Here is a 27,325-nt window from a genome sequence, read left to right on the forward strand (position 1 = left end):
TACTGCCTGTGCTTTTGATACGCAGGGGCATCAGCGTAACTTTGTGCTGAACACTGGGGGGGGGTCAAGATCTCTGTCTAAATAAATAAATAAATCTGGGTAAATTCCCAGATGATTAAACATGCGACTATTTTGCTGGTAATGCCTGAAATGAGTAAAGAAAATCAACAGCCTGTTTATGCAAGATAATTCATAATTTTATTGGGGGGTTATATTGGTTCGGGGGGTCATAACCCCCCTAACCACCCTGGAAATTACGCCCCTGTGCAGGGGTCACAAATGAGAAGCCTTACAGGGGCTTGTCCTTCCATGATGCTTCCTCTTCTTGCTCCTTCTCTTTCTTGCGTTTCTGCTACCTGAGATATTCACTAAGCACACTATTAATCTTCCTGATTTACTCATAGATCTTTGTTGTTTTATCTTTGCTAGCGGTTCTGACATCCACTAGTCCTTGGCCACCTTTCTTGTGTTTAGCGTACAGACTCAGGGTGCTGGCTTTGGGGTGAAACCCTCCATGCATAGTAAGGAGCTTCCTTGTCTTGATGTCAGTGGCTTGTTTCTCTTCTGTTGGCCAGCTGATTGTTCCAGCAGGTTATCTGATTACTGGCAGAGTGTAGTTGCTGATTGTCCCTGACTCTGCAGGTATTTGATGGTTGCTTTCTTAGCAGCTTCTTCATTTTTCACAATTCCCTGTGGGATTGCTTGATGGTCTGAATGTAATTAAAAAGTGAAAAGTATATAGAGTATATTGTGCAAAAGAAATCATTTTAATTAATGACAAAAATGTGGTAAGCAAAGGGCTACGGTCGTTCTGAGAGAAGTAATACATGCAGAATGTATCACTGAATGCTTATTTACTACTGAGCTGAAATCATTGAACTACAGACAAAGTAAAAGAGATAGCTGTCAAGCTACATCCATGTATGTGTTTGTGTGGAAAGCCTGAATTCAGGGCCATAAATGGTAGGAAGACAGAAGGAGTTTGTGGGCACAGGGGCATGAAAGACCTGCCAGGAGGCTTCATCACTCACCCACCCTCCTCTCTTCCCCACAGGAAAGCTGGTGATTGCTGACACCAACCGGCCTATAGTGCTTCGGACAAAACACATTCTGATTGGGAACAAGGGGGAGCTGCACATTGGAAGCCCAGACTGTCCTTATAAAGGCAACCTCACCATCTTGCTATTTGGAAGGTGAGGGTTTATAAAACGTAGCAGAATAAAAACACTATTTGTTAAAAATGAGTTATTACTTTTTTTCTTAACAGTAAATACCTAAGTGTAAGATTTTTACCACGTTTACTAAATGGTGGATACACCGTGTTTAAAAAACAGTGATTATACTTGTTTGGAAGAAGGTAGCAGTGTGAATCACAAGAGTGGTAAAGAAAGGATTGTGGTTTGGTTAAAATGGAGCGACTTGGTCCTGAGACCCATCCGAGAATTCTTGTGACGCACACATCAGGGCTGAGGCTTGTGCGACGCCACGTGACTGTGACGGGAAGGTAGAATGAGACAGCAGAAGAATAAGACCAGTAATGAAACTTTTAACAGAGAACAACCTCAACATACAGTAGTAATAAACAAATATGTTCGATATCCCAATGTGTTGTCTTTTGTTATCAGTTATGATAGTGTGAATTTGTTGTTGCACACAAACTAATGACAAACATTATCATATTAGACTACTTGTGATTAGTAAAAAAATATTTATTATCATTTTGCTGTTAGTAAACAGTAAAAGATCTATTTACTCATTTACTTAATACCTGCTTTTTCTTTTGTTATGGTTATGAAAACGTATTAATTGATGCCATCTTTGTTGTCTTCATCAGGTTTCATAAATTTGACTGCATAGTTTTCACCTAATCAGACACAAACTCTAACGGAATTTTTTAATTTAGATTAATTTAACAGACTAATTTTTAAGTAAAGTAATCATGAGTCACAGCCTGTTGTACAGGACTTGTGCTCTCGTGTTATTTGATTCTTCTGTCTCTCCTTAAGACCAACTATCTAACAAAACTGACACACATAAAAGATTTTGGGGGTTTTTTAATTCTTGGAAGAGAAAGAAAACAAACTCTAAATAATTATTCTGCTAGTAATTTGTTTGTATAAACCAACATCAAGGCTAACTAAAGTGCACTCTGTCTCAAAGCCACTTGAAAACTGGCATACTGTCAAAACATTTATCATTCTCCATTCTTGTCCATAGACTGGATGACAGCGATGAGGAGCACAGCTACTTTGGGAGGAAGTACATTGGCGTGGGGACTGGGGGGACACTGGAGATTCACGGAGAAAGGAAGCTGTCCTGGACATTCCTCAACAAGACCCTCCATCCCAGAGAGAGCAGTCAAAACAACTATCTGTTCCAAAGAAGCTGGGGGAATCGAGGCATCATAATCCACGTAATCGACCCCAAGACAGGGGAGGTGCTGCATGATGACAGGTGAAGTTCCTCTTGAACATAAGGGTTGCATCAGAGCTGCAGTAAAATCTGGAGACTTAATTAGAGAAGTAATGATCTGGTAACTGGCAGATAATAAGCTTCTAATGAAGGGTTGTAATGAAGTAGACAAATGTGCTCTTAATAAATCTAACGGTGTTTTACAGACGGATATTACATTTAGAAATCACTGACATGCTTAATATCCTTTCATTAATAATAACATCTATTCAGCCATTAGGTCAATAGGTCCAGTAAAGTGACATAAATATATTATTGAGCAATATTAGTGTCAGCCCTCTTTCGAAGAGAGATTGTTACCAGTGAATGTCAGTTGTTCCAAAGTAAGCAGGTACTAAAGGGTCATTTATCCTGACTCTTTAGTAACATTTATTTCAAAAGTGTCATTTACAACGGACATTTTATGCTAAAACATAACATCTAAAAATTCTCATTTCATGAGTGAAGTCTTACCAACTGCCATTACTGTCACAGAAATGCACTTTGGCAGTCAGAAAGGCTGAAACAGTTTCTTTTTCTATACAGTGACAAGGATTTTCATGTTTGGTGGTGACATTGATGAATAAAGACCACAGTTACTGTCCTTGAATTCAATTAGATTCAGTTTTATTTATATAGGTCCAAATCACAACCACAGTCAACCTACAGAGAACAATGAAACAAGTCAAGCACTTGGTGACAGTGGGAAAGAAAAACTGCCTTTTAACAGGCTATAACCTCCAGCAGAATAAGGCTCATGGAGGGGATGTGTGAGTGGTCGAGGGTGAAGCGAGGAAGGCAGGAAAAAGACATGTTGTGAAAGAAAGCCAGAGATGAATAAAGAAGAAACCGGGTCCAGGGTTTAAGGTCACTAATCCATCCCTAACCATGGGCTTCATCAAAAAGGAAATTTTCAAGCCAACTCTTAAAAGTAGAGAGGATGTCTGTCTTCTGAAACTGGGAGCTGGTTCCACAAACAAGGTGCCAGAAAGCTAAAGTCTCCTAGAGCTAAAGTCTGCAGGACAGCGATTTTACTGCAAAATGAGAGAGGCGCTCGGCAGACTTACCTGTACATAGGGGTATAAATGTTTGCAGCAGCTACTTAAAATCAGTTGTCAAAAAAGAAATGCAGTCATAACTCTCCTAGTTTTATTCTAGTTACAAGGAGAATGCCAATTCAATTTTTACTCAAGCGTGACTGAACCATTATTGGTTAGGTTTTTAAACTTTGTTTTACACCATTAAATTACAAGTAAAAATGCGTCAGAGATTCATTCAAGCTGTGAATCCCTCTGAAGCAAAAAATGCAAAGTGGCAAGTGTGCAAAATAACTCGTGTTCTCCATGTCATCTCGTGATGGCAGACTGTTTGCAAAATAGCACAGCTTTCAAAAGTCCCCTGAACAGAAGGCGTAAGAATTTGGTGCTTTTCTTCTTTTATCTGTCTCTCTCTTAATCTCTGTATCATTCTCACAGGTTTGACACGTACCGCAGCAAAAACGAGAGTTATCGCCTTGCAAAATATGTCGATGGCATAAAGCCTGGGCTCATACTGGCGATGATGGTCAATGACGAGGGCTCCAACAACTTGGAGGACTCCGCTAAGAAGAGTATATCCAGGCTTGGCAGCAAACACATCAGGAGTCTCGGCTTTCGGTAGGCTATTGAAACACAATTTTAAAATGAAGTCCATTAACCTCTGTAACCGAACCTGTGATTTTGCCTTTCTGAAATAAAAGATATCGCTCGTGGTCGTTTTGGGGCTTTTGATGATTTCTTTGAATTGTTATTATTCCAGGGTGGAATGATTGTACAGTACACAAGTCTTTAATGGCTTTACACATTCAAAAGTATACATATAGGCTCAAATATATACAAACATTCACTTAAAGCGTTGCTGGAGTTCTACGGTGTCTTATAACTTGACAAGACCAAGGCCTATTAGCTTCTCGTTACTAAACATAAATGACCACAACTGATAGTTCCTTTTTGCGAACACTAAAAGGATTTGTTTGATGGGACTCAATGGATTTAATTGTGTGTGCAAACTCATTTTAGCTCAGGGTAAGAATATGTCCATGCAAATATAAGTACACGAGGCCCAATAATCCCAAACACATATCAGAACTAGTGCTGGAATGGATAAACCAGGCTGATGCTAAGCTTCTGGAGTTGATCTGGCATCAATCTTATTGAAAATTTGTGGACTAAATTTAAAAGCCAGGTGTGTCACAGGAAGTTGATTCATTTAAATAAACTCCCCCAATTCTACCAAAGCATATTCAAAATGATACAAATTCTCTTGTCCCTGAGGAGTGTGTGTAAACTTCTGAGCTCAAACCGTGTCAGGAAAGAAATGTGTTTTTGAGCTCTCAGCACAGTATTGTCCAGAGCATTCATTTCATTGACTGTTTTGATTTAATGAGAAAATGTTAGAACCTCAGGTGAAGCACCTTGAATAGTTGTCCTTTTCTCTAATTAATGCCTGAAGCTTTTGGGGATCTCTTGGTGATTAATGATTTTCTACAAACTATGTCAAGGGTAATATTTGTTAGGCAAACTAACACTGGCCACTTTTCTTTTTCTTGCAATCGATTGCAAGACAGTGATAAAATGGGCCTAATAAAATAACAATCTAAAATATAACTTTAAAAAGCTGAGAAATATTGGAAACAAAGAAATTTGTTTTCTAAGAGACAACTGCAGTCTGCTGCAGCAACTCCTGATTGGAAGACTTGTACTTTTATATCTGATCTTCTTGATCATTTAGAGAATAATGTGCCATGGGAGAGCAGACAGTGTTCGTCTTTGTTTCCTACTGAGTTTCCTACCGGTCAAAAGTTTTAGAACACCCCCATTTTTCCAGTTTTTTATTGAAAATTATGCAGTTTAATGTCTCACTGCACTCTTAAATGAAAGCACAGTACAAATAAGCAATGGGAGTTAAAAAAGAAATCATCGAATGTATTCTAAACTTTTGACTCATCAAAGTAGACACCTTTGGCAGCTATAACAGCTGAACACACCTGTGGCATTCTTTCTAAAATAGAAATCAAATATTCTTCAGAACGTTCTTCCCATATCTATTGCAGAACTTCCCATAAATGTGGACGTTGTAGGCTGCTTTGCTTTCAGTCTTCTGTCCACTTCATCCCAAACCAGCTCGATGGGTCTGGAGACTGTGCTGCCACTCCATGTTTTCAAGCTCACCATCTTGTTCTTTTTTCCTGAGGTAGTTCTGTCATAGCTTGGACTTGTGTTTTGGGTCGTCTTGCTGTAGGCGCACACCAGAGGGTACTGCATGGTGCTGCAGAATGCTGTGGTAGCTGTTTTGGTTCAGGGTGCCTCTCACTCTGTACAAGTCACCGACCCTGGATCTAGCAAAACAGCCCCGGATGATGGTCTGTCTCTCTTCCATTGTTAATTGCCTTTTTCTCACCATTGTTTTAGCAACACGCTACTTTCTGCAGTACAATACTGTTCAACAGATGCTCACGAGGGTATGATACCACGGTGTGCTCCAAGCCAACACTGCTTTTATGCAGACAGAGGGGCTGTAAGTAATCCAGAAAAGTTGGAACACCTGTAGGAATTAGTAGCACAACAGCTTTCAAAGCTTGATCAACCTCCATTGCTGCAGAACAGCTTTAAATAGTTAACCCATGTTTTGTTCCCTGAAAAAGGCCTTTTTGTATAATTCTGAAATATACATTATATTCAGTTTGGGTTAACCTTAACTTAAGCTCTGGCATTTCACCAGTTACCTTTGTACCGTTTCAAGCTATTCATTGGACTTGAATGACGTGAATTGCAATTAAAAAAAACTGGAAAAATTGGGATGTTCTTAAACTTTTTACTGGTAGTGTATTTTTCCAGATTTACATTAAACTAAACGGCTTTCACATTCACTGTTTCAGGCAGACCATTTTTAGCTGTGTTTCAAGTCTACCTGCTGACAAGAGCAAAATATTACGATTTAGATTTGTTCATTATGGTTTATAAGTAGCATACAGACAAGTTCAGTTCAGTTTACCACCATTTGAGAAAACGTGCTTTGACTCAAATGTTATGCACTTATCTAAGATCGGTGGCTGTGCCTCAGGTGGTGGAAGGTGAAAGGTTGTTGATTTTAAAAAACTGTACAATAAACAAAAAACAACACATTTAGAATAAAAGTACCACGAGCGCCTTGTAAGGACCATGCACTATGAGATACTGTAGGAATTTATACACTCATAAAAAATGGAGAAATAATAGTAGTATAGTATAGTAGTAAATAATATGTAGACTATAAACATCAGATATGTTTGGGACCTTCTGCCTGAAAGGTGTGTTCACCTGTGAAAGAATGAAGAGTTATTATATAGCTTTACAGAGAACGGTCAGAGTGAAGCGTTCTTTATGGTTGAATTAGTCTGAGGAGAAGGACCTGTGCTTATTCAGTAGTGTGGAGTGGAGTGGGTGTGTTGTCCGTGATAGAAAAGGAGTTTGTTCAGTGACCCCTGACCCTCACTGACAAATGCCTGTAAATTCTGACCACTGATGCTTCCAGCCTTGTGGATTAGTTTTTTGATCCTGCGGCATCTCTGGCACCGATTTTGCCCTTCAGCAGACAACAGCAGAGTAAACAGCACTTACTAACACAGCTCGGTAGAAGATCTCCAACATGATGCTGGACACATTAAAGGATCTGAGTGTCCTTAGAACGGCGTGTCTGCTCATCTCCTTCCTGTACACAGCATCACTGTTGGTCCTCCAGTCCAGTCTGTCATTCAGGTAAAGTGGGTTTGACATACCTACTACAAACGCTAAATGTGCATACGTGTGCTGATTAAAAGACACACATTTACATATTATGGAAGCTGTGGAAGCTAAGAGCACTGTGTGAAGTTATGCTGCACTCACTGTGTCAGTGTGTATTATGCATGGGAAATGGAAACTGAATCATGAATTACGACCAAACGACTGTTGAGGTCTCCGATTTTCTAACATTAGTGTTCATACTTGTAAACTGAGACATTTTTCAAACAACACTACTGTGCTCTTCTGTTTTTGAGAAAAAGAAAAGAAAGGTGACTTTGCATGGTAAAATACAGGCCTGTGCGATTGTGCTTTGCACCGTGTTTGTTAGTTGTAATGTCAGCTGCCTTGTTGTGGGCTGAGAGGAGATGTTGGTTAATGTTGGCAGTGCAGGCCCTGTGGTTAGCCCCTGAGCCGTGCAGCGTTATGAAAATGAATGCTGCAGATGAGACCCGGGAAACACTGAGAGGGTTTTATAAATGACTTGAGGACAGAGACACAAGTTAACATTCCTTTGCCAATTTGCACTTTCTTCCACAGTTGTGGATGCTGTGGAGGACGGGCTAAATGGATCGGAGCAGTGTTGAGGCGACAGAGGGATTCCTGCCTAACGACTCTTGTCGCCGGCTCTCCTTACACTATTGCCAAACAGGCAGACACTGGTGTCATCAGGAGAGAGAGGCTGTGTAATTTGTGGTGCACCCAGAGACATTTTAATAAGCTGGAATTTATGAGACTCTGCAATACATTTTCAGTTATGTCATTTGCATATCTTTACTGCAGCTGTCACAGCAGTACTTGTGGTAGCATGCAGAAATACAGCAACACAATGCTTATTTGCTCCATAAAAATCAATTTAAGTAAATCAGCATGTTCAGATGGGCTTTAAGGTGTAAATACCAACCCAATTGTTTTCTTAAAAATGTCCACTTTTAATTTGTCCAAAGTAATTTGATATTTTTAAAATAGAATCATTTTATATGTATAAAAACTGCACCAAACAAATGGTACAACCATACTAACAAATGTCTGTGAAGGTTCTGAGTCAAAGCTCCTTAGACATACTAACAAAGGAACAATAATTACCCAAATGCCCTGCAGAGTTTGTAAGTTTGCTCACTTCCATAGAACGAAACAGGAATTTTCTATTGTAGTTTCATTGAGACAGAATATCAGCAAGAAATCCAGAAAAATACAAAAGTTATGAATTGATTTGCACGTCAGTGGGTAAAATAAATATTTGATCCCCTACAACCCAGCCAAACCTTAGGTTGGCTGGGTATCACAGATTACAGTTAATCAATTACAGATACTCCTGATCTCAACTTATTATGTGTATAAAGTACCACCATCCACAAAATCAGTTTCTTCTATTTCAACCTCTACATCACTATGGGCAAGACCAAAGAGCTGTCAAAGGATGTCAGGAGTGAGACTGTAGATCTGCACAAAGCTGGAATGGGCTAAAAAACCAGCAGCAAAAAGCTTGGTGAGAAGTGAAACAAGCAACTGCTAGTTTGATTATTTGGAAACTGAAGAAATACAAAAATAAACATCAATCGGCCTCAGCTTGTATGGGGTGAGGTAGGACGTCATTGTGTTTTTGTTTGTTGGGCTTGCCCACAGCAGTCCATCACCATATGATAACTGTTTTTATTATATAAATCATTCTGTTCAAGTCAAGTAGAAGGATCCTGGGAGAAAACGTACATGATTTCAAATGGTTAAATAAATAAACAGTGACATGAGTGACAATGCTATCCTTGCTGCAGTAGAGTCCAAACATCTCACTCTCCATGCTAAGACACCCCAGTTTTTGTGGGCTGTTCTTGGTCTGCAGTGGTCAGTATCTATCAAAATTGGTCCTTAATGGAGCAGTGGTGAACCAGCAACAGCGTCATAGATGGAGTGAGGCCAAGAGTGAGGGTCAGTGTGGTCATATCCAACAGATGAGCTATCACAGCTCAAATTGCTGAAAAAGTTCATGCTGGTTCTTGGTGAAAGGTGTCAGAATGCAGTTTGTTTGATATGGCATAGCTGCAGACGAGACAGAGTGCCCATGCTCACCTCTGTCCACCACTGAAAACACCAACAATTTGCAAGCGAGCATCAGAAGTGGACCGGGTGCATGAGTATCACTTACCTAGGGAACACCCAGCGTCAGGATGCACTATAGGAAGAAGGCAAACCAGCGAAGGCAGTGTGGTGCTTTGGACAATCTCCTACTGGGAAACTTTGGGTCCTGCCCCACCTCCCAACTTATAGGACCTCAAGAATCTCTATAAACCATCTAAAAAAGTGTCACCTCCTTATTCATCAATGATTGAAGAAAATAAAGACAACCCTAGATTTCTCTTCAGCATTGTAGCCCCACAAACTGTCGGAGCTCTGTTTACCCAACCATTCTTTTAACGCTCACTAGTAATGACTTCATGAACTTCTTCCCAAATACAATTTTAACTGTTAGAGAAAAAATTGCTCATAACTATCTAACAGATGGAACATTACGTACAGCTGCTTTCAATATTATTGATATTTATTTAGTCTTTTTTACAATTGATCTTTCTGAGTTAACTTCAATAATTACTTCCTCCAAACCATCAACGTGTCTTTTAGACCCCATTCCTACAAAACTGCTCAAAGAAGTCCTGCCATTAATTAATTCTTCGATCTTAAATATGATCAACCTATCTCTAATAATCGGCTATGTACCACAGGCCTTCAAGCTGGCTGTAGTTAAACCTTTACTCAAAAAGCATCTCTAGACCCAGCAGTCTTAGCTAATTATAGGCCAATCTCCAACCTTCCTTTCATATCAAACATCCTTGAAAGAGTAGTTGTCAAACAGCTAACAGATCATCTGCAGAGGAATGGTTTATTTGAAGAGTTTCAGTCAGGTTTCAGAGCTCATCACAGCACAGAAACAGCTTTAGTGAAGGTTACAAATGATCTTCTTATGGCCTCTGACAGTGGACTCATCTCTGTGCTTGTCCTGCTAGACCTCAGTGCAGCGTTCGATACTGTCGACCATAATATCCTATTAGAGCGATTAGAACATGCTGTAGGTATTACAGGTACTGTGCTGCAGTGGTTTGTATCATATCTATCTAATAGACTCCAATTTGTGCATGTAAATGGAGAGTCCTCTTCACACACTGAGGTTAATTATGGAGTTCCACAGGGTTCAGTGCTAGGACCAATTCTGTTTACATTATACATGCTTCCCTTAGGCAGTATCATTGGAAGGCGTAGCATACATTTACACTGCTATGCACATGATACCCACTTTTATCGATCCATGAAGTCATTAACAGACACCAACTGCAGGAATGTCTTAAAGACATAAAGACCTGGATGGCCGCTAACTTTCTGCTTCTAAATTCAGATAAAACTGGTTATTGTAGGTTATTATACTCGACTATGAAAATCTTAAAAACATGGTATCTAACCAGATACTTACTCTGGATAGAAAAACCTTGGCCTGCAATAACACCATGAGGGATCTTGGAGTTTTTTGACCAGGATATGTCCTTCAATGTGCATATTGAACAAATTCTAAAATCTCTAAAATCCTGTCTCAACATCATATCTTGTGGATTTATTCTAGGCTGGACGACTGTGATTCATTATTATCAGGATGTCCTAAAAACTCCCTGAAAAGCCTTCAGCTAATCCAAAATGCTGCAGCAAGAGTCCTGACAGGGACTAGAAAGAGAGAGCATATTTCTCCTGTTTTGGCTTCCCTTCATTGGCTTCCTGTTAAATCCAGAATTCAAAATCCTGCTCCTCACATACAAGGTCTTAAATAATCAGGCCCCATCTTATCTTAATGACCTTGTAGTACCATATCACCCTATTAGAGCACTTCACTCTCGTACTGCAGGCTTACTTGTTGTTCCTAGAGTATTTTAAAATAGGAGGCAGAGCCTCCAGCTTTCAGGCCCCCTTCTGTTAAACCAGCTCTTACCCTTTTTTTCACTCACCAATTGTTTATACACCACTCTACATTGAATTATGAGTTATAATTATTTTCTAGCTCTCTTCTACAGCCTGTCTTTTGTCTTGTTTCCATCCCCTCACCCCCAACCAATCACAGCAGATGGCCCCGCCCCTCACTGAGCCTGGTTCTGCTGGAAGTTTCTTCCTGTTAAAAAGGAGTTTTTCTTTCTCACTGTCACCAAAGCGCTTGCTCATCTGACTGTTGGGGTTTTCTCTGTATGTATTATTGTGGGGTCTTTACCTTACAGTATAAAACGCCTTAAGGCGACTGTTGTTGTGATTTGGTGCTATATAAATAAAATCTTATTTAATTCTTCTCAGAAAGAGGTCACTGTGCATAAAGGAGGCAGGCTGGACCATGATTGGGTTCTTTATTAATGCCCTGTAGTTACAAGAGAGAGATCAACATGTTTTAGTTTCAGAAGTCATTCCCTTGCTGTCACTACTTCTGAGAGAACCTCATCTTGTGAATGCAAATGCAGTTGCATTCACAGTTGAGTTGAGCTATCAGCACAATGACAGCATTATTTCAGCAATATTGGTCTTGTTGAATCTTGAAACAAGATTTGAAAACTTTGGGTTCTGCAACATGGCACACGCTGAACCTGTGAAAAGAAAAATCATTATTGGCAGTTCTTAGTCCAGACAGTTTATGGTCCCTTCAGTATCAGCTCTTTAACCAAGCTCAAGTCTGCCTCCAGCTGAGCCTCCAGCTATGCCTCAGCAGTGACTCCTGTGACTACCTCACGCCCTCCTGCAGGTGAGGCTGCATCACCTCCTGCAGCAGGTGGGCTATTAACAGAGTTTGACTCGCAAGTTCTTGCAACCCAGCTACATTGCACAACTGACAGTAATGCCTTAATTGACATGCACCGATACTCAGAAGAGAAGCCAATTCCACAGGAGAAAGACACTTCTTTAGTCCAAAGAAACATCATGCACAATAACACAGAGCTGCCGTTTGTTTGTCCCTGACAGGATGTGGTATTATGAAGGATGTATTCTGGGAACCTCTCACTCTTGCCAGTCACTTTTTATTTTTGACACTTAGAAATATGTCAGTCCTTTTCCCATGTGAAGGTGTGTGTTTGTGTGTGTGTGTGTGATCACTTTTCCGATCACTTTTCACTTGTTATTCTGCTCTTGATGTCCTTTTCTTGTTTTGCTTCTGGCTCAGCTTCATTTCTTATTCATTTCATCTCTCGCTTCTGTTCTTTCTGTGCCTTCTGTACATTTTTTCATTCCACTCTCTGCCCTCGTTCTACTGCTTTCATCTGTCTGATTTACTACCATTTTCTGGCTTCTTTCTTCATATGCTTTTTTTTGTTATCTACAGGCATCCCTGGACCTTTATAGTGACAAAAGGTGATGTGTCTTCTGTTGTGGAGGACACTGCTGTCTATCAAGGTAGGAATCTTTTTTTTTTTTTAAAAACCGAACCCTGCCGCTAGCATGATTTTAATGGGATATGACATGATCAAAGCATTTTTCATCCAGAAAACCCAGCAAGTTTTATGTTACAGCACTAACAGCATTTGTTGTAACAGGGACTAAGGCGTCTTCAGAGGCCCGGAGCGCTCGAGTTTTTCAGTCAAGTTTTGGGGAGCATTTCACCGTCACCGCCAGCAGCCAGTGGGTCCAAGGTAACTCTGCTGACACATAGCAACACCAGTGTTTCTTTCTGAAAAGAATGGGAGAACAGATACACAGACAAAAGTATGCAGCGCCTCAGTGTCTCTCAAGGTGTTAAACGCCACTTAGTGTTTATCAGGGACACACTGCCATCCAAAATAAATGCCGCAGAAGTCATTTGGATTTAACCACAATGGTACCCAAAGAATAGGGGCAGCCAAAGCAACAGGTTTTACTGGTGCACTAATATGAACAGAACCTTTTCCCTTAAAGAGCAGGGCATTCCTGTTTCCAGTGCTCTTTACCTTGCTAGTTATACCATATACATATATATCTTCATTGAATAATGAAGTGGTGTGGGGGGCATGAGTTCACATCCCAGATGAGACACTGACAAAAAATGTTCAGTGGTTAAACCTTCAAAAGTGAGAAAAATAAACTCCAAACCTGAATAAACCTTGAATGCTTGAGAAAAAAAGAGAGAATGTTAGCTACCGGGTAGTTAGACACATATTCAATGGCAACAAGTTTGTTATAGCCAGAAATACAAAGTGAACTTAAAGTTTCAAAGTAGTGATAAAATACATGAAGAGGAAAAGTGTAAGCAACTAAATCTAAGAACCAAACAGAGAATAATGATAAACCAGAATTCATCTAAGACCATGTCAATTTTTACCTTTTTGGTTCATCCACTACAGCCACAAACATGAATCAATGTTATTGGAATTCCAGGTGAAAGACCAACACAAAGTGGTGCACACGTGAGAAGTGGAACGAAAATCAGACATGATTCCAAACATTTGTTACAAATAAATAACTGCAAAGTGAGGTGTGCGTAATTATTCAGCCCCCTGAGTCGATACTTTGTAGAACCACCTTTTGCTGCAGTTCCAGCTGCCAGTCTTTTAGGGTCTGTCTCTACCAGCTTTGCACATCTACAGACTGAAATCTTTGCCCATTCTTCTTTGCAAAACAGCTCCAGCTCAGTCAGATTAGATGGACAGCGTTTGTGAACAGCAGTTTTCAGATCTTGCCACAGATTCTTGATTGGATTTAGATCTGGACTTTGACTGGGCCATTCTAACACATGGATATGTTTTGTTTTAAACCATCCCATTGTTGCCCTGGCTTTATGTTTAGGGTTGTTGTCCTGCTGGAAGGTGAACCTCCGCCCCAGTCTCAAGTCTTCTGCAGACTCCAAGAGGTTTTCTTCCAAGACTGCCCTGTATTTGGCTCCATCCATCTTCCCATCAACTCTGACCAGCTTCCCCGTCCCTGCTGAAGAGAAGCCCCCCCAGAGCATGATGCTGCCACCACCATATCTGACAGTGGGGATGGTGTGTTCAGAGTGATGTGCAGTGTTAGTTTTCCTCCACACATAGCGTTTTGCATTTTGGCCAAAAAGTTCCATGTTGGTCTCATCTGCCCAGAGCAGCTTCTTCCACATGTTTGCTGTGTCCCCACATGGCTTGTGGCAAACTGCAAACGGGACTTCTTATGGTTTTCTGTTAACAATGGCTTTCTTCTTGCCACTCTTCCATAAAGGCCAACTTTGTGCAGTGCACCACTAATAGTTGTCCTATGGACAGATTCCCCCACCTGAGCTGTAGATCTCTGCAGCTCGTCCAGAGTCACCATGGGCCTCTTGGCTGCATTTCTGATCAGCGCTCTCCTTGTTCGGCCTGTGAGTTTAGGTGGACGGCCTTGTCTTGGTAGGTTTACAGTTGTGCCATACTCCTTCCATTTCTGAATGATGGCTTGAACAGTGCTCCGTGGATGTTCAAGGCTTGGGAAATCTTTTTGTAGCCTAAGCCTGCTTTAAATTTCTCAGTAACTTTATCCCTGACCTGTCTGGTGTGTTCTTTGGACTTCATGGTGTTGTTGCTCCCAATGTTCTCTTAGACAACCTCTGAGGCCGTCACAGAGCAGCTGTATTTGTACTGACATTAGATTACACACAGGTGCACTCTATTTAGTCATTAGCACTCATCAGGCAACGTCTATGTGCAACTGACTGCACTCAGACCAAAGGGGGCTGAATAATTACGCACACCCCACTTTGCAGTTATTTATTTGTAACAAATGTTTGGAATCATGTATGATTTTCGTTCCACTTCTCACGTGTGCACCACTTTGTGTTGGTCTTTCACGTGGAATTCCAATAACATTGATTCATGTTTGTGGCTGTAATGTGACAAAATGTGGAAAAGTTCAAGGGGGCCGAATACTTTTGCAAGCTACTGTATGTAAAAACACAAAAAAACAAACCATTGTTCATTACTACTTACTAATTGTACGATCGCTAACTTAGCCTGGTTATGTGTAATTTGAACGTTTAAATGAATTACACACTATAGATTTTGGGAACATAACAAAAGCGACGTGGACATTGAAGACATTAGAAACTGCTGTAAAATGGAAGAATTCCCACATGTGACCGAAATGGAAGCATTCACAGAACAGAGCAAGATGTAGAAGTAGCTGTGGTCATGAAGCCAGCAACACATGACATTTGTTAGCAGTTAAGAGAAGGAAAAACATCACTTTAATACACTCCTGTGATCACAACACTGTCCTCCTGGTAAGTTCTAGTTATCTGCTGTTACATGCTGTGGGGCTGTTGCTGTGCTACATCTTAGCAGTTATCTTGGCTGTAGCCACATGGCATACACTAGAATGAAAGACAGTCTCTATGCTCCATGTTTTTTAAAACATAGAAACATTTTCCATCAAACTGTTATATTGTTACAGGTTGCCGGGGTGCAACATAGCTAACACAAGCAAAATCTTCACGCTTTTGTTTCAGGCAGACTGGCTTATGTTATCGACACTGGGTACTATTGTTGCACTGCAGACACACAGAGGTAGTTGTGGCAGCGTCTGACCAGTAAATGTCCTGCACATGTGTTGCAATGAAACATTGTGCTATAATAAAAAACTACTTCATATCTGAAGGACTTCTGTGTTTAAGATTCACACTACAGCTTAGTGCAACTACAAGGCAGAACATGTAACAATATTATTACAAGGAAATATTAAATTCCAACTAGAACCTGGTATGCTTTGTAGGTATCTATGCAGTGTGGTGAGATACAATAAACACACCCAGACAAATCCTGGGCATCCCCAGGATACTCTGAGCATTGCTTGATTGCTGTCCATCTTCCAGGCCAGGCTGTGTTAGCTACTATCATCTTACAGTCTGGTTGCTTTGCTAATTAGCTGCTCACCTCACCAACAGGCAGTAACATTTTCTGCTGTCAAAAGTATTTTGTAGGGACAAATATACAAATAAACAGCCCATCTCCCCCTCCTGCTTGGAGTATAGACTCAGTATCTCGACTCCAACCTCTGTTGCTGCAGCATTGGTGTTACAGACGAATATAGTCAGTAAACTGTGTTCAATCAAACAAAGTGCAGCAACGTATTGCTGACAAAGACTATATTTGCTGTGTCAATAAGCTATGTTAATGCCTCATCAGTGGGAAAACAATGTTTGTGCTACATAATGTCTCTCCAGTCAGATCGTGCAGACAGAGAAAAGGCGTTGGTGAAACAGAGGTGTGCAACATTATCCCGTCTTGCTCAGGAAAAAGCTACATTAAATCTGTGTGGGTAGGACTAAGAAACAGAGAAACAATCGCTTCCCAATATGCAAACACGTCTCTATTACGCAACACCTACCACTACCCACACAGAGGATATACATCGGCAATATATTGGTGTGCTAAATAGGTAGAGTTAGTAGGTAGTTGAGTAGTAGTCAGCAGAGCTTCAGGGTCGTCCATAGTCCTTCATTTAGGTGTCAATAGCTCTTTCAGCCGTTTATTAAAGTCTTCATCAGGAGTGGCAGTTTCTTATGAAAAAATAAGGGCCAGAGCTCTGCTTCCTCACAAAGATGCACCTCAGAAAGAAGACTTACACCACATCAGGTTCCCTTCAATTCACACAAGACCATCAGGGTGTCTGATCTGGAATCAAAGGTCTTTCCTCTGACACAAACTTGCCCAAAGCACTTAATAATTTCAAGAGTCTGTTCAGTTTGGAAATCTCGTTCTTTATGATCACCTTGTTTAATTTGCCCAAGATTTTACGCCTGATGCCCTTCCTGACAGAACCCTCCTCATTTATCTGAGCTTTGAGACCAGCACTGAAGTACACTGACTCGTGGTTCTCATGGGTGGGTTAAAAAGAGACATGCAGATGGACAGATGGCAGCAATTTTTTTCAAAAAGGATAGAAATGGCTTTGTTGAAAACATACTTTAAGAAGAGGGAGGCACATAGAATGACCTATAAGAGTGGATAACGGTGCATACAGGTGGACAGAAGGTGCAATCTCAAAGAGACAGGAGACTGCAAGCTGCTGTCAGGCAACAATGTAGCTAGTCAGCATCAGATAGTAGTCTGTAGGATAACTCTGGACATGAAGAAGAGAAAGTAAGTGAAGGCTGAGGCAAAGATTAAGTGGTGAAAGGTTGTAATAGAGTTCAGCGAGGACACTAGTCAGCACGCTGCACGGCAGCACCTGCAGAATATGGTCATTCTTCAGCTGCTGCCAGAGAAATCCCGGGGATCCCCACACCGCTTTGTGTTGACTTAAAACAGAAAATATTTTTAACATTCACACACCACTGAATGCACTGGAGAGCAACATGCGGTTAGTATTGTGCCCAAGTATATTTGGTATGCAGAACAGAGCAGCCAGGGATCGAACCACCAACCTCCTGGTTAGTAGGTGACCTGTTCTAACACCCGAGCTACACCATGCACCAACACTTGTATTTTAGCTTTTCTTTTCTTAATCATGTGATCTGATCTGATACAAATATCAGTCTGGCTGGAGTTCTTTTTTCTCCCCATCTTTCCTCATATTGTGTATTTCCATTGTTCTACATCTCCGACCCGTCTTCCCTATGTGATGTTTGTGTAATGTATGTACGTTTGGAAGGGTAAGATGGCGCTGGTTGCCAGCAGCCTTAACCCAATTTCCTTCGGGATCAGGGCACCGGGTATTCTGTCTGAGCTGTAATTGATTGGTGATGTCATCACCACATCATCTTCCCACCAATATAGAAGTGTGTGTTTGTGTTTTTTTGTGTCTACAGAGGCAGAATGGTCAAACTGGTTTGACAGGGATGATGAAAGGGGATCTGGAGACTGGGAGAAATTGTCTGATCTGCATAAGGCCTATCCAGACCGCCTATGTAGCAGCCCGTTGGACATTCAGGTAAAGATATTCTTAGAGAACAACACAACCTAACTTACAATAAATGACACTTTCATTAGACAATGCAATTAAACATCAATACGCTCCAGAAAAACAGGAATCTAAATGAAATGAGTTTATCTTTCACAGAAAATACTAAGAAATAAATTCAGTATGTATTTCACGATCCAACGTTGGTTCCTAAAAGTTTAATTTAAAATATTACTACTGTCCCTAATTAAAAGTTCTCACTATTAATGTGTTAATGACTCCATCCTTGCATCTATGCTTGGATGTGTGCGTTAATGTTAACTTGCTGAACTTTACTGCAGTGCATCCAAAAAGTATTCACTCGTTCCACATTTTGTCACGTTACAACCTCCAAAGTGGATTGAATTAATATTTCATGTCAAAATTCTACATATAATATGTGACATAATAAAAAATTGAAATACAACACGTGCATAAGTATTGCGTCCAGCTTCCACTGGTGATCTGTTGCAGCCATCTGATCATCTGTACGACGTCTGCAAACTGATTGGAGTCCACCTGTGGTCAGTTCAGTGGGTTGGCCATGATTCAGAAAGGCACTCACAAAAGCTGAACTTCTTGGAAGGTTTGATTCCTTCGAGTCACTGAACAAACTGCTCTGACAACCATTCAAACCTGCTCCACACCACACTTCTAAAGCATACCAGCTCCTTCAACCGTGCTGCCGTAAAGAATCCTTCTGGAAATCATTCCTACCGTTGATATAAAGCTGTATAATAACTCTTTATTCTGTGACAGGTGAACACACCTGTCAGGCAGAAGATCCCAAACATATTTTTGTATTATACCCTCACGCAGCTGTTTTTCTTACATTTATTGTGTAGATATTATTTTTTAATGCAAATTTCACTTCAGCAAGAAATATAACCCCCAGCTGTGCACCAATCACACCAATCATATTAAGGCATATTATGTGGTTAGTATTGTAAATCACTGGTCTGCCTTCACATGCATACTTGAGTAACATCCTAGTCTTAGAGTTAACCATTAATCTTTAATAGCTTCAACTCTTCTGCGAGGCTTTCCACAAAGTCTGTGAGTGTTGGAGAATTTTCGATCATTCTTCCAAAAGTGCATTTGTGAGGTCAGACTGATGTTGGCCTGGCTCACAGCCACCGTTCTAATTCATCCCAAAGGTCTTGATTCATGCTCATCAGGTAAACAAATCCTCAAATCAGATTCTGTTCATCTGGATGTGGTGTTGTTTTCATGGCCACATGAAGACAATCAACTTTCTGGGCTGAGGTCAGAACTTTGTGCAGGCCAGTCACGTTCTTCCACACCAAACTCACTCATCCATGTCTTATGGACCTTGCTTTGTGCACTGGTGTCCGGTCATGTTGGAACAGGAAGAGCCCACCCCTAAAGCTGTTCCCACAAATTTGGGAACATAAAAATTGTCCAAAATGTCTTGTTACGCTAAATCGTTTAGAGTTTCTTTCATTGGATCTACGTTTGGATGTCTGTAGGGACTGACTCTGCAGAAAGTTGGTGACCTCTGTGCACTATGCACCTCAGCATCCGCTGACTCCACTCTGTGAGTTTATGGGTCCTACCACTTTGTTTCTGAGTTGCTGTTCTTCCTTTAATTTAATGAAATGTGCTTAGGTTTTTAATATTAATGTATATGTTTGCCCATTGTGATCATGAGTATTGTTAAAAAACAACATTAATGTGCAAAGACTTCACTGATTTGATTTAATGAATATCTTCCACATTACCAAGTTATACTTAGATCATAGTTCTACAAGAAAGAAAATTAACTTGAGAAGTGAAAAGAAAAAAAGGAATAACAGTCACAGGAGTGACAGTTTCTTAATTGTTGAGGAATCCTTGAGAGGAATCAGTGCTGTTAATCATACACTGTGAGTGGTGTCATGGTAAATCACCATAAAACAAACAGGAGGCTTTTATTTAGTTGTCTGGTAATAGTTTGTGATTTGTTTAGCCTTTTAGTTTGAATTAAGGATGGTCTTTAATTGCATTGCTCATGGCTCTAAAATCGGAGCAAAGAGCTGGCCACAGGAAACAAAATGAAACAAAGAAATGTGCTGTCCTATTCTGCAGTTTCTGAATTCCCTAAAAAGTGTAGAAATCTGTGCAACCTTCATACATTTTATACAGTCAGGTTGCTGTTGATATAATTCACCAATAATACTAGATCATCACTGACTGAAAAGGCATTTTATGCATCTCTCTGTAACCATCTTCCTCTGTCACGTTTACAAGGTCACAAGCTTAGATCTGTCACTGAACAGTCGATTTTCTTCAATAGAAGTAATTCTGCTTATATACAGGTTCATTGTCAGCTTGTACTAAGCTTTAGATGATTTACAGTAACCCTGACATTATCTTGTACCATATCTTGATCTTCTTCTTTTAGCTTCTCCCTTTAGGGGACACCACAGCATATCATCTGCCTCTGTCTTATCCAATCGCTGGCATTCTCCTCTGTCATGCCAACCCTCTTCATCTCCTCCTTCACTACATCGATTAAACTTCTCAGAAGTGTTCCTCTTTTCTCGCTGCCTGGCAGCTCCATCATCAGTGTCCTTTGCCCATTATATCCACTATCCCACTGCACAAGTCCAAACCATCACAGTCTTGTCTCTAACTTTGTCTCCAAACCGCTCAATTTGAGCTGTCCCTCTTGCTTTTAATCTTGTCGATCCTGGTCACTCTCAAAGGAATTGTTTGCAAATTCAAGTCTGCCACCACCAGCTCAGCCTCCAGTCTTTTTGTCAGTGTTACTGTCTCCAAACCAGACATCATAGCAAGGATACCATCTTTCACTCTTGCTGCTATCCTTCTGTCACAAATCACCCCTGACACTCATCTCGACCCACTCCACCCTGCCTGCAGTCTCTTCTTCATCTCTCTTGTGCACAGTCCATTGCTTTGGATGGCATGTATTTAAACTCATCTACTGTACCTTCACTACCTCTTACCCCTTGCTTTTCCACTGTTACACCTCACTCTCATTCACACGCATGTATCTGTCTCGCTTCGGCTGAGTTTCATTCCTCTTCTCCCTACAGCATATCTCAACCTCTCCACTTGCTCCCTAGTCTCATTACACATCACAATATCATCTGCAAACACCGCAACCTACGGAGACTCCAGCCTGACCTCATCTGTCAGCCTCTCCATCAGTATTGCAAACAGGAAGGGGATCGCAGCTGATTCCTGATATGATCCCCTCCTCACCTTGAAGTCATCTGTCACTCCTTTTGCACGCCTTAAAAGTGTCTGACTGTCCTGCACCACCCTCACATACTTTTGTGCCACTTCTGACTCCCTTATGCAGTACAAAAGTTTCTCTCTGAGCACAATACCATAAGCTTTCTCTCGATCCACAAGACACAGTGCAACTGCTTTAACTCCTTCTGACCTTCTCTACACTTCTGCATCAGCACTCTCAAAGTAAACGTCTAGTAGTAGTAGTGGCGTGGAGCCATACTGCTGCTTGCTGATCTTTACATGTATCCTTAACCTGCATGTCATGTGACTTTTCCATGTTATGAAGCAGCACGTGGACATTCCTTGTTTGGTTCCGGGTTGCAGTCGACCTAGCCTGACCTGTCTCCCCAATGTGATGTTTGTGTATTGCATGTATGGTCTAGGTATCTATCTTAATTTCCCCTTGGGGATAAATAAAGTCTCTCTGACTCTGACCTGCATCATTAGCCCCCTAAGCCCAGGGGTTTTCTTTTTAAGGCTTTCCACTGAAAAACAAGTCTTTATTGTCCAAAAAAACTTTGGATTCTATGGATAAAATACAAGGGAAATTTAAAATAAAATCTTTCTCTAATACTACATCAAAGTAAGACATAAAAATAACTCTGTTACACTTAAAACACTGCAAAAGGAAATCAACCTCCTCACTGGATGTGCCACAAACTGTAACCTTTCAAATATAATGGCAAGTTTCATTTCAATAATAGATGAAGCCTGATTTTGTGACTAAAATAAAACCATGCTAGTAAATTGCCCCCTGGAGGATAGCCTAAAAACCTTTGCACTTCTAGCAATGCTAAAGTCAGGTTAAAAGTGTCTCAGTGAAGAGTCACTACACCGGGGTCAGCTGAGGCTGCTCCTGTGAGCAGTTGTCTTTGGCCAGTTGGATGAACAGATCTGTCCTCAGTCAAACATGCCTGTAACATGAGTGTACTGCTGGGACATGTCACAGCCACCTCCAGCTGTTAGCTTTCCATGTGATGCCAGGCCTGCAGTTCTGGCATGCTGATTCCAACACCCATACTACCAGTTCCCTTGTGTCTCTTTTGTTCCTTTGCTGAACTGAACACGTTCATCAAAAAAAAAAAAAAACTGTTTTAGTTTTTCTGGCTTTCTTTCTTATGAGGGGCTTTAAATGATGAAGATTTAGAGAGCTCGCGTGCCTCTGAACAGGTTCACTGGAAAAAATGACAAAGTCTGTTTTCCTAAGTTTGCTGTTCTCATTCTAAAACAGCAGGATCTCTAGTTTTAGCAGCCAAGTGGTGTTCTTCCAGTATGTTATGTAATTTGGGTCAAATTTGTTTTGGATTATCTGACACATCCTGAAGGTATGTGAAGAGGCTCAGTGCCAGATGCTAAATGTCTATACTTTCCTCTCGCTTTGGCTTTCACTTTAGTGGTCACAGCACAGTTTGCTGAGTTTAAGAGGTCACAGTTTTATTATTGCCCCTGTTGGAAAGTTTCATCAGAAGCAGGGATTTACAGCAATTGAAACGGTCAAGAAAAGGTTACCACATAAATTTATAGATTATCATCAAATAACTGAAACCGCATATGAAAACAAGGAGAGTTGGCAATTTGTGCTACGCTGGTCTTTCCGCTGTGTTGTTCCATGCTGCTGCACCACTTTCCCCAGCATTGCTGTTAGGCCCCAGTACCTTATCAGTAGGCTAAAATAATTAAGTAAGGTGCATGCTATTCTTTCTGTGACAGCTGTTTGAAAATGAATGAAGGTTAGAGTTCCAAAAAATGTGTGTAGGACTCTGCCCAAGTAAGTCTTTGTGTCTAGACAGATTGGGAAGCCGTGGAACACTGAGGACTAACCCTGTATGCTGGAGGCCTTTATGAAATTCCTGCTGTTTGCCAATAACATAAGCCAGCCAGTAGACAAATTTCAGATGTAGTTTATGAAAACAAACAATTTTAGAAGCCACCCAATAAAAGAAAATGTCCTATTGCCAAGTCACCAGACATTTCTCTGTCTTTTTCTCTCAAGCTGTGAGCAAGCATATTGCCCAACATTTTGAGACGGTCCTCTTGAGGACAGTTGACAGCTGGAATAAAACCAACAGTGTGTCGCAAAATGTAAAAATAGCACTTTTTATCCACGTGTCTTTCATGTTTTCACTGTCCATGTTTTCACTGTCCAGGCTGAAACCCATGACGGCATTCCATCCAACCAGACGGGAGATGTGATCCACAAGAAAGACAAGGACTATGGCTTTGTCTGTCTCAACAAAGACCAGACTCACGGCCTGTGTCACAACTACAGGGTCCGCTTCCTCTGTGGAAAACTAGGTATAATCATTTGACTGTGTATATTGTGTTTATACCTTTAAGCGTCGCACGAGTATATATTTTCCACTCGTAGACTTTTTCTCACAGTGCACCATACCCCTGCATTTTTGTCCTGTTTCCCTTCCTTAAGAATGGCTTCTTGACAGCCACTGACATAATTTCTGACGAGGCTTTGATAAACTGATGGTCCAGACATAGCTCGCAGGTCCTGCATCAGGTCTTTTCTTATTTCTTAAGAGCACAAATTTCAGGTATTGATCATCTGTAGGTAGTTTTAGGCCTGCTTTGTCTTTTGTTTTTCATCTTCCTTCATTTTAAGGATGCACTGCAGACCAGGCTGAGATATGCCACTTTTTGGGGTAATAGCTCTTTGGAATCACGTTGTTGGTATAGAAATACTTTATTCCTGTCAGACTACATTGCCTTTGCATCTTTTGCAGATTCAACAAAATAGATTTGAACAAACTATATATTTTTGTGACAGACTTCTAGCTACAAAGATACAGTTTAAAATTGTTTATGTCATGTTCAAGAAACCAGTTTCAGGTGATTTAAGTTTTGTGACAGGACACATCATCATTCTGGAAGCAGCAATCAGAAGATGGGTATACTGTTGTTGTAAGGGGAGGGTGAGAAACAATACCCAGGTAGGCTTTGGCACTGATGATGGTCACTTGGTACTAAGGGGTCCAAAGTCTGCCAAGAAAATATTCCCTATACCATTACACCACCATCAGCTCTATGAATTTGTAATAACCCTGCTTTCATGTGGATTATGCTAAGTTCAGAGCATGCCTTCTGAATATGGCAACAGAAATTTAAACTCACAATGTTATGTTGTTCAATTTTGCTACCCATGCAAGCTGTAGCCCCAGTTTCCCCTTTTTGTTTACAGGCGTAGCACCCAGTGCGGTCAGTAAAGAGAACATCAACATATTATGTTTAGAGCCCTTGTGCATACCTTGGTTGTAACAAGTGGTCATTTGAGCTAAAGTTTTGTTGCTAACAGCTTGAGTCATTCTGGCCGTTCTGCTCAGACCTCTGCGATGTCTCATTTCACTGAAACAACTGTGGCTAGCTGCATATTTTTATTGTTTTAGACCATTCTTTATCAACAAGAGAACTCGCTGTGCAGGAAAATCCCAGTAGATCAACAGATTCTGAAATACTCAGGCCAGCCCATCTGGCACCAACAAACAAGCCACATTTAAAGTCATCATCACCTTTCATCCCCATTCTGATGGTCTATTTGAACTTCAACAGGGCTGCTGACCACGTCTACATGTCACATTGAGTTGCAGTCGTGTGATTGGCTCATCACATCTTTGCGTTAATGAGCAGCTGAATACAGTGGCCACTGAGTCTACATACATATATACAATCTTGTTGTGCTTCAGAGAACATGTTCTGTGGGGGCGGGCTGCTATGGTTGGAATGCACGGAGCTCCATCTGTGCAGAGATTTACAGTCCTTTGTCTGGACTTGTCCCTATATTTTTGTTATATAGAGATGGGCTTTCGAGTGTTGTCTTTTGTCAAGGTTGACAGTGGCTACAAGCACTCTATACACTCTGTGATTGACCCCGCAAACACGCTCCCACAACGCATTAAACTACAGTTGTAGGCTAGCTGTCATTCTACGAAAGCGTCTGCTTGGCTTTTCTCTGAGCTGAGGATGTGATCTCAGGAAAAGATTTATTCTGGTTAATAAGTGCTTTCATAACTTTAAAGACTCAGTTGTTTCTCAGCTAAAAATCACAATATTAGAACCAGTCCATTTACACCCATTACAAGCAGGGACGTGCAGGGCTGGAAAAGCTAACACAGAACGTCCAAAATCTGCAGTTCTTCTAATGGGGAAAAAGGCTTTTAAATACGCTGCCCCTGCTTCCTGGAATAATCTGCAGAAGGAACTGAAATTATCAGAATTGGTTACCTTGGGAGAGTTTAAGTCTGTCTTAAAGGAACGAGAGAACAGCTCTTTTACTCAGTGTGATTGTTTTTAATGTACTCTTAATTTGATCTGTTATTGTATATTTTACACATGTTTGTATGGGATATTGTATTCGTTTTAAATGTTATATACCTATGTGGTATGTGACTTTTGTTGCCATGATGCCAGGTCTCTCTTGGAAATGAGATTTTTAATCTCAATGAGATTTTTTACCTGGATAAATAAAGGATTAATAATAATAAAATGGACTCTTAAGGTTGGTTCAGAAAGTGTTTTAGTCCTCACAGACTCCTATTTCAAAATGCCCAAACTTACACCAGTGAAAGCCATGTTTACAGCCTGCTGCAAAAAGCATTTTTGACCTCCGTCACTTCTTCCATCATACCTGGTGTGCCAGTGGCGGCGTGTGGTTTGTGGCTCAGCTGCAGGGAAGGGGTGGAGCAGTATGTTCATGGGGGCAGTGCCAGAGGAGGCCGACTGGCACAGCTGTCAGCCATCACGCCAACCGCTCCTTCCCTGTTTAGGTAGCGGCCAGGTCCTGGTGGAGAGAGCTGTGTGGTGTGTGTGAAGAGGGCAGCGGAAAAGCTGCGTGTAAATCAAAACACTGTTCTCCCGAGTGCCGGGTCCTTCTTACCACAGCCTCACTTCCATCAACATTTTAAGTTATTTGACAAAAGATCTGGATAAAGATTACTGCTGAATTTACACTTTCTACCATCAGTTTGACCTTGTCTGTAAAACCATATCATCAGCCTTCAGGGACATTTATAAGGTGTCTATACAGGGTCCATGTGTGAGCATAAGTGTCAGAATCAGAATCAGAAAGGGTTTTATTGCCAAATGTTGAGCAGGTTTACAACATTAGGAAATTGCTTTGGTACTGAGTGCGAAACATACTGTAAAACAAACACTTAAATAAACATAAAATTTAATTTAAAAGTGCTAAGCAGATAGATATATACATGTTAGTGGTGGGAACAGTCATATGGTTATTGTTCATGAGTCCAACAGCAGAGGGGAAGAAACTGTTCTTATGGCGAGAGGTTCTGGTGCGAATGGACCGGAGCCTCCTGCCTGAGGGGAGCAGGTCAAACAGACTGTGTCCAGGGTGAGAAGGGTCAGCTGTGATCCGAGCTGCACGCCCCAGTGTCCTGGAGCTGTACAGGTCCTGCAGAGATGGGAGTCTGCAGCCAATCACCTTCTCAGCAGAGCACACAACACGCTGCAGCCTCTAGTTAGTTTGTTCATCAGGAAATAGGCACTGACTCTGTGTAGAGAGTAATTTGTTACACTGCTCATGGCATTGCGTTACTCGTTGACGTCCCCTCAGATGTATTGTGAATTAATTGCCAGGTGACAATATAATGTGAAATCTTTAATGTTGCCACCTATCAGAACAAATCCCTTTCCTAACAGGAGCCCAGCTGTAGACCTCCAGTGTGAGAACATTTCATTGTCAAAGTGTGAGGACAGGGAATGATGATTAAATTGGTCGTGGTAGAAGTATTTCTGAGGCATTTCAGAATTCAAGGAGTTACATAAGAGCCTCAGCTTCACCTTCACATATACAGTTTTTAGCAGTTAAAGGCCGATGGGGTTTTGTCATCATCCTGCTGAGCGGGCAGAGGCGGTGTGGATGCCAAAGTTTGTGAATGCGATAACTCGAGAACAGAGCAACACAGGACTTTGAAACTGAT

At 41.0% G+C, this 27,325-nt stretch overlaps 1 protein-coding gene across 4 annotated transcripts in view; it reads left to right on the forward strand.

Annotated features, from left to right (window-relative positions):
- cemip (cell migration inducing hyaluronidase 1) overlaps positions 1-27,325 on the forward strand; it is a 158,979-nt gene that overhangs the window by 72,648 nt on the left and 59,006 nt on the right. For all 4 annotated transcript variants that reach the window (XM_084923324.1, XM_084923315.1, XM_084923333.1 and 1 more), the window contains exons 4-10: positions 1,055-1,193; positions 2,218-2,454; positions 3,927-4,106; positions 12,586-12,656; positions 12,797-12,892; positions 17,989-18,110; positions 23,528-23,675. In XM_084923324.1, the coding sequence (XP_084779450.1) occupies positions 1,055-1,193; positions 2,218-2,454; positions 3,927-4,106; positions 12,586-12,656; positions 12,797-12,892; positions 17,989-18,110; positions 23,528-23,675 (993 nt within the window). The remainder of the gene's footprint in view (positions 1-1,054; positions 1,194-2,217; positions 2,455-3,926; positions 4,107-12,585; positions 12,657-12,796; positions 12,893-17,988; positions 18,111-23,527; positions 23,676-27,325) is intronic.

Source organism: Perissodus microlepis, chromosome 1 (genome assembly GCF_051167445.1).
Source record: "Perissodus microlepis isolate ML-2025 ecotype Zambia chromosome 1, ASM5116744v1, whole genome shotgun sequence".
Lineage (NCBI taxonomy): Eukaryota > Metazoa > Chordata > Actinopteri > Cichliformes > Cichlidae > Perissodus > Perissodus microlepis.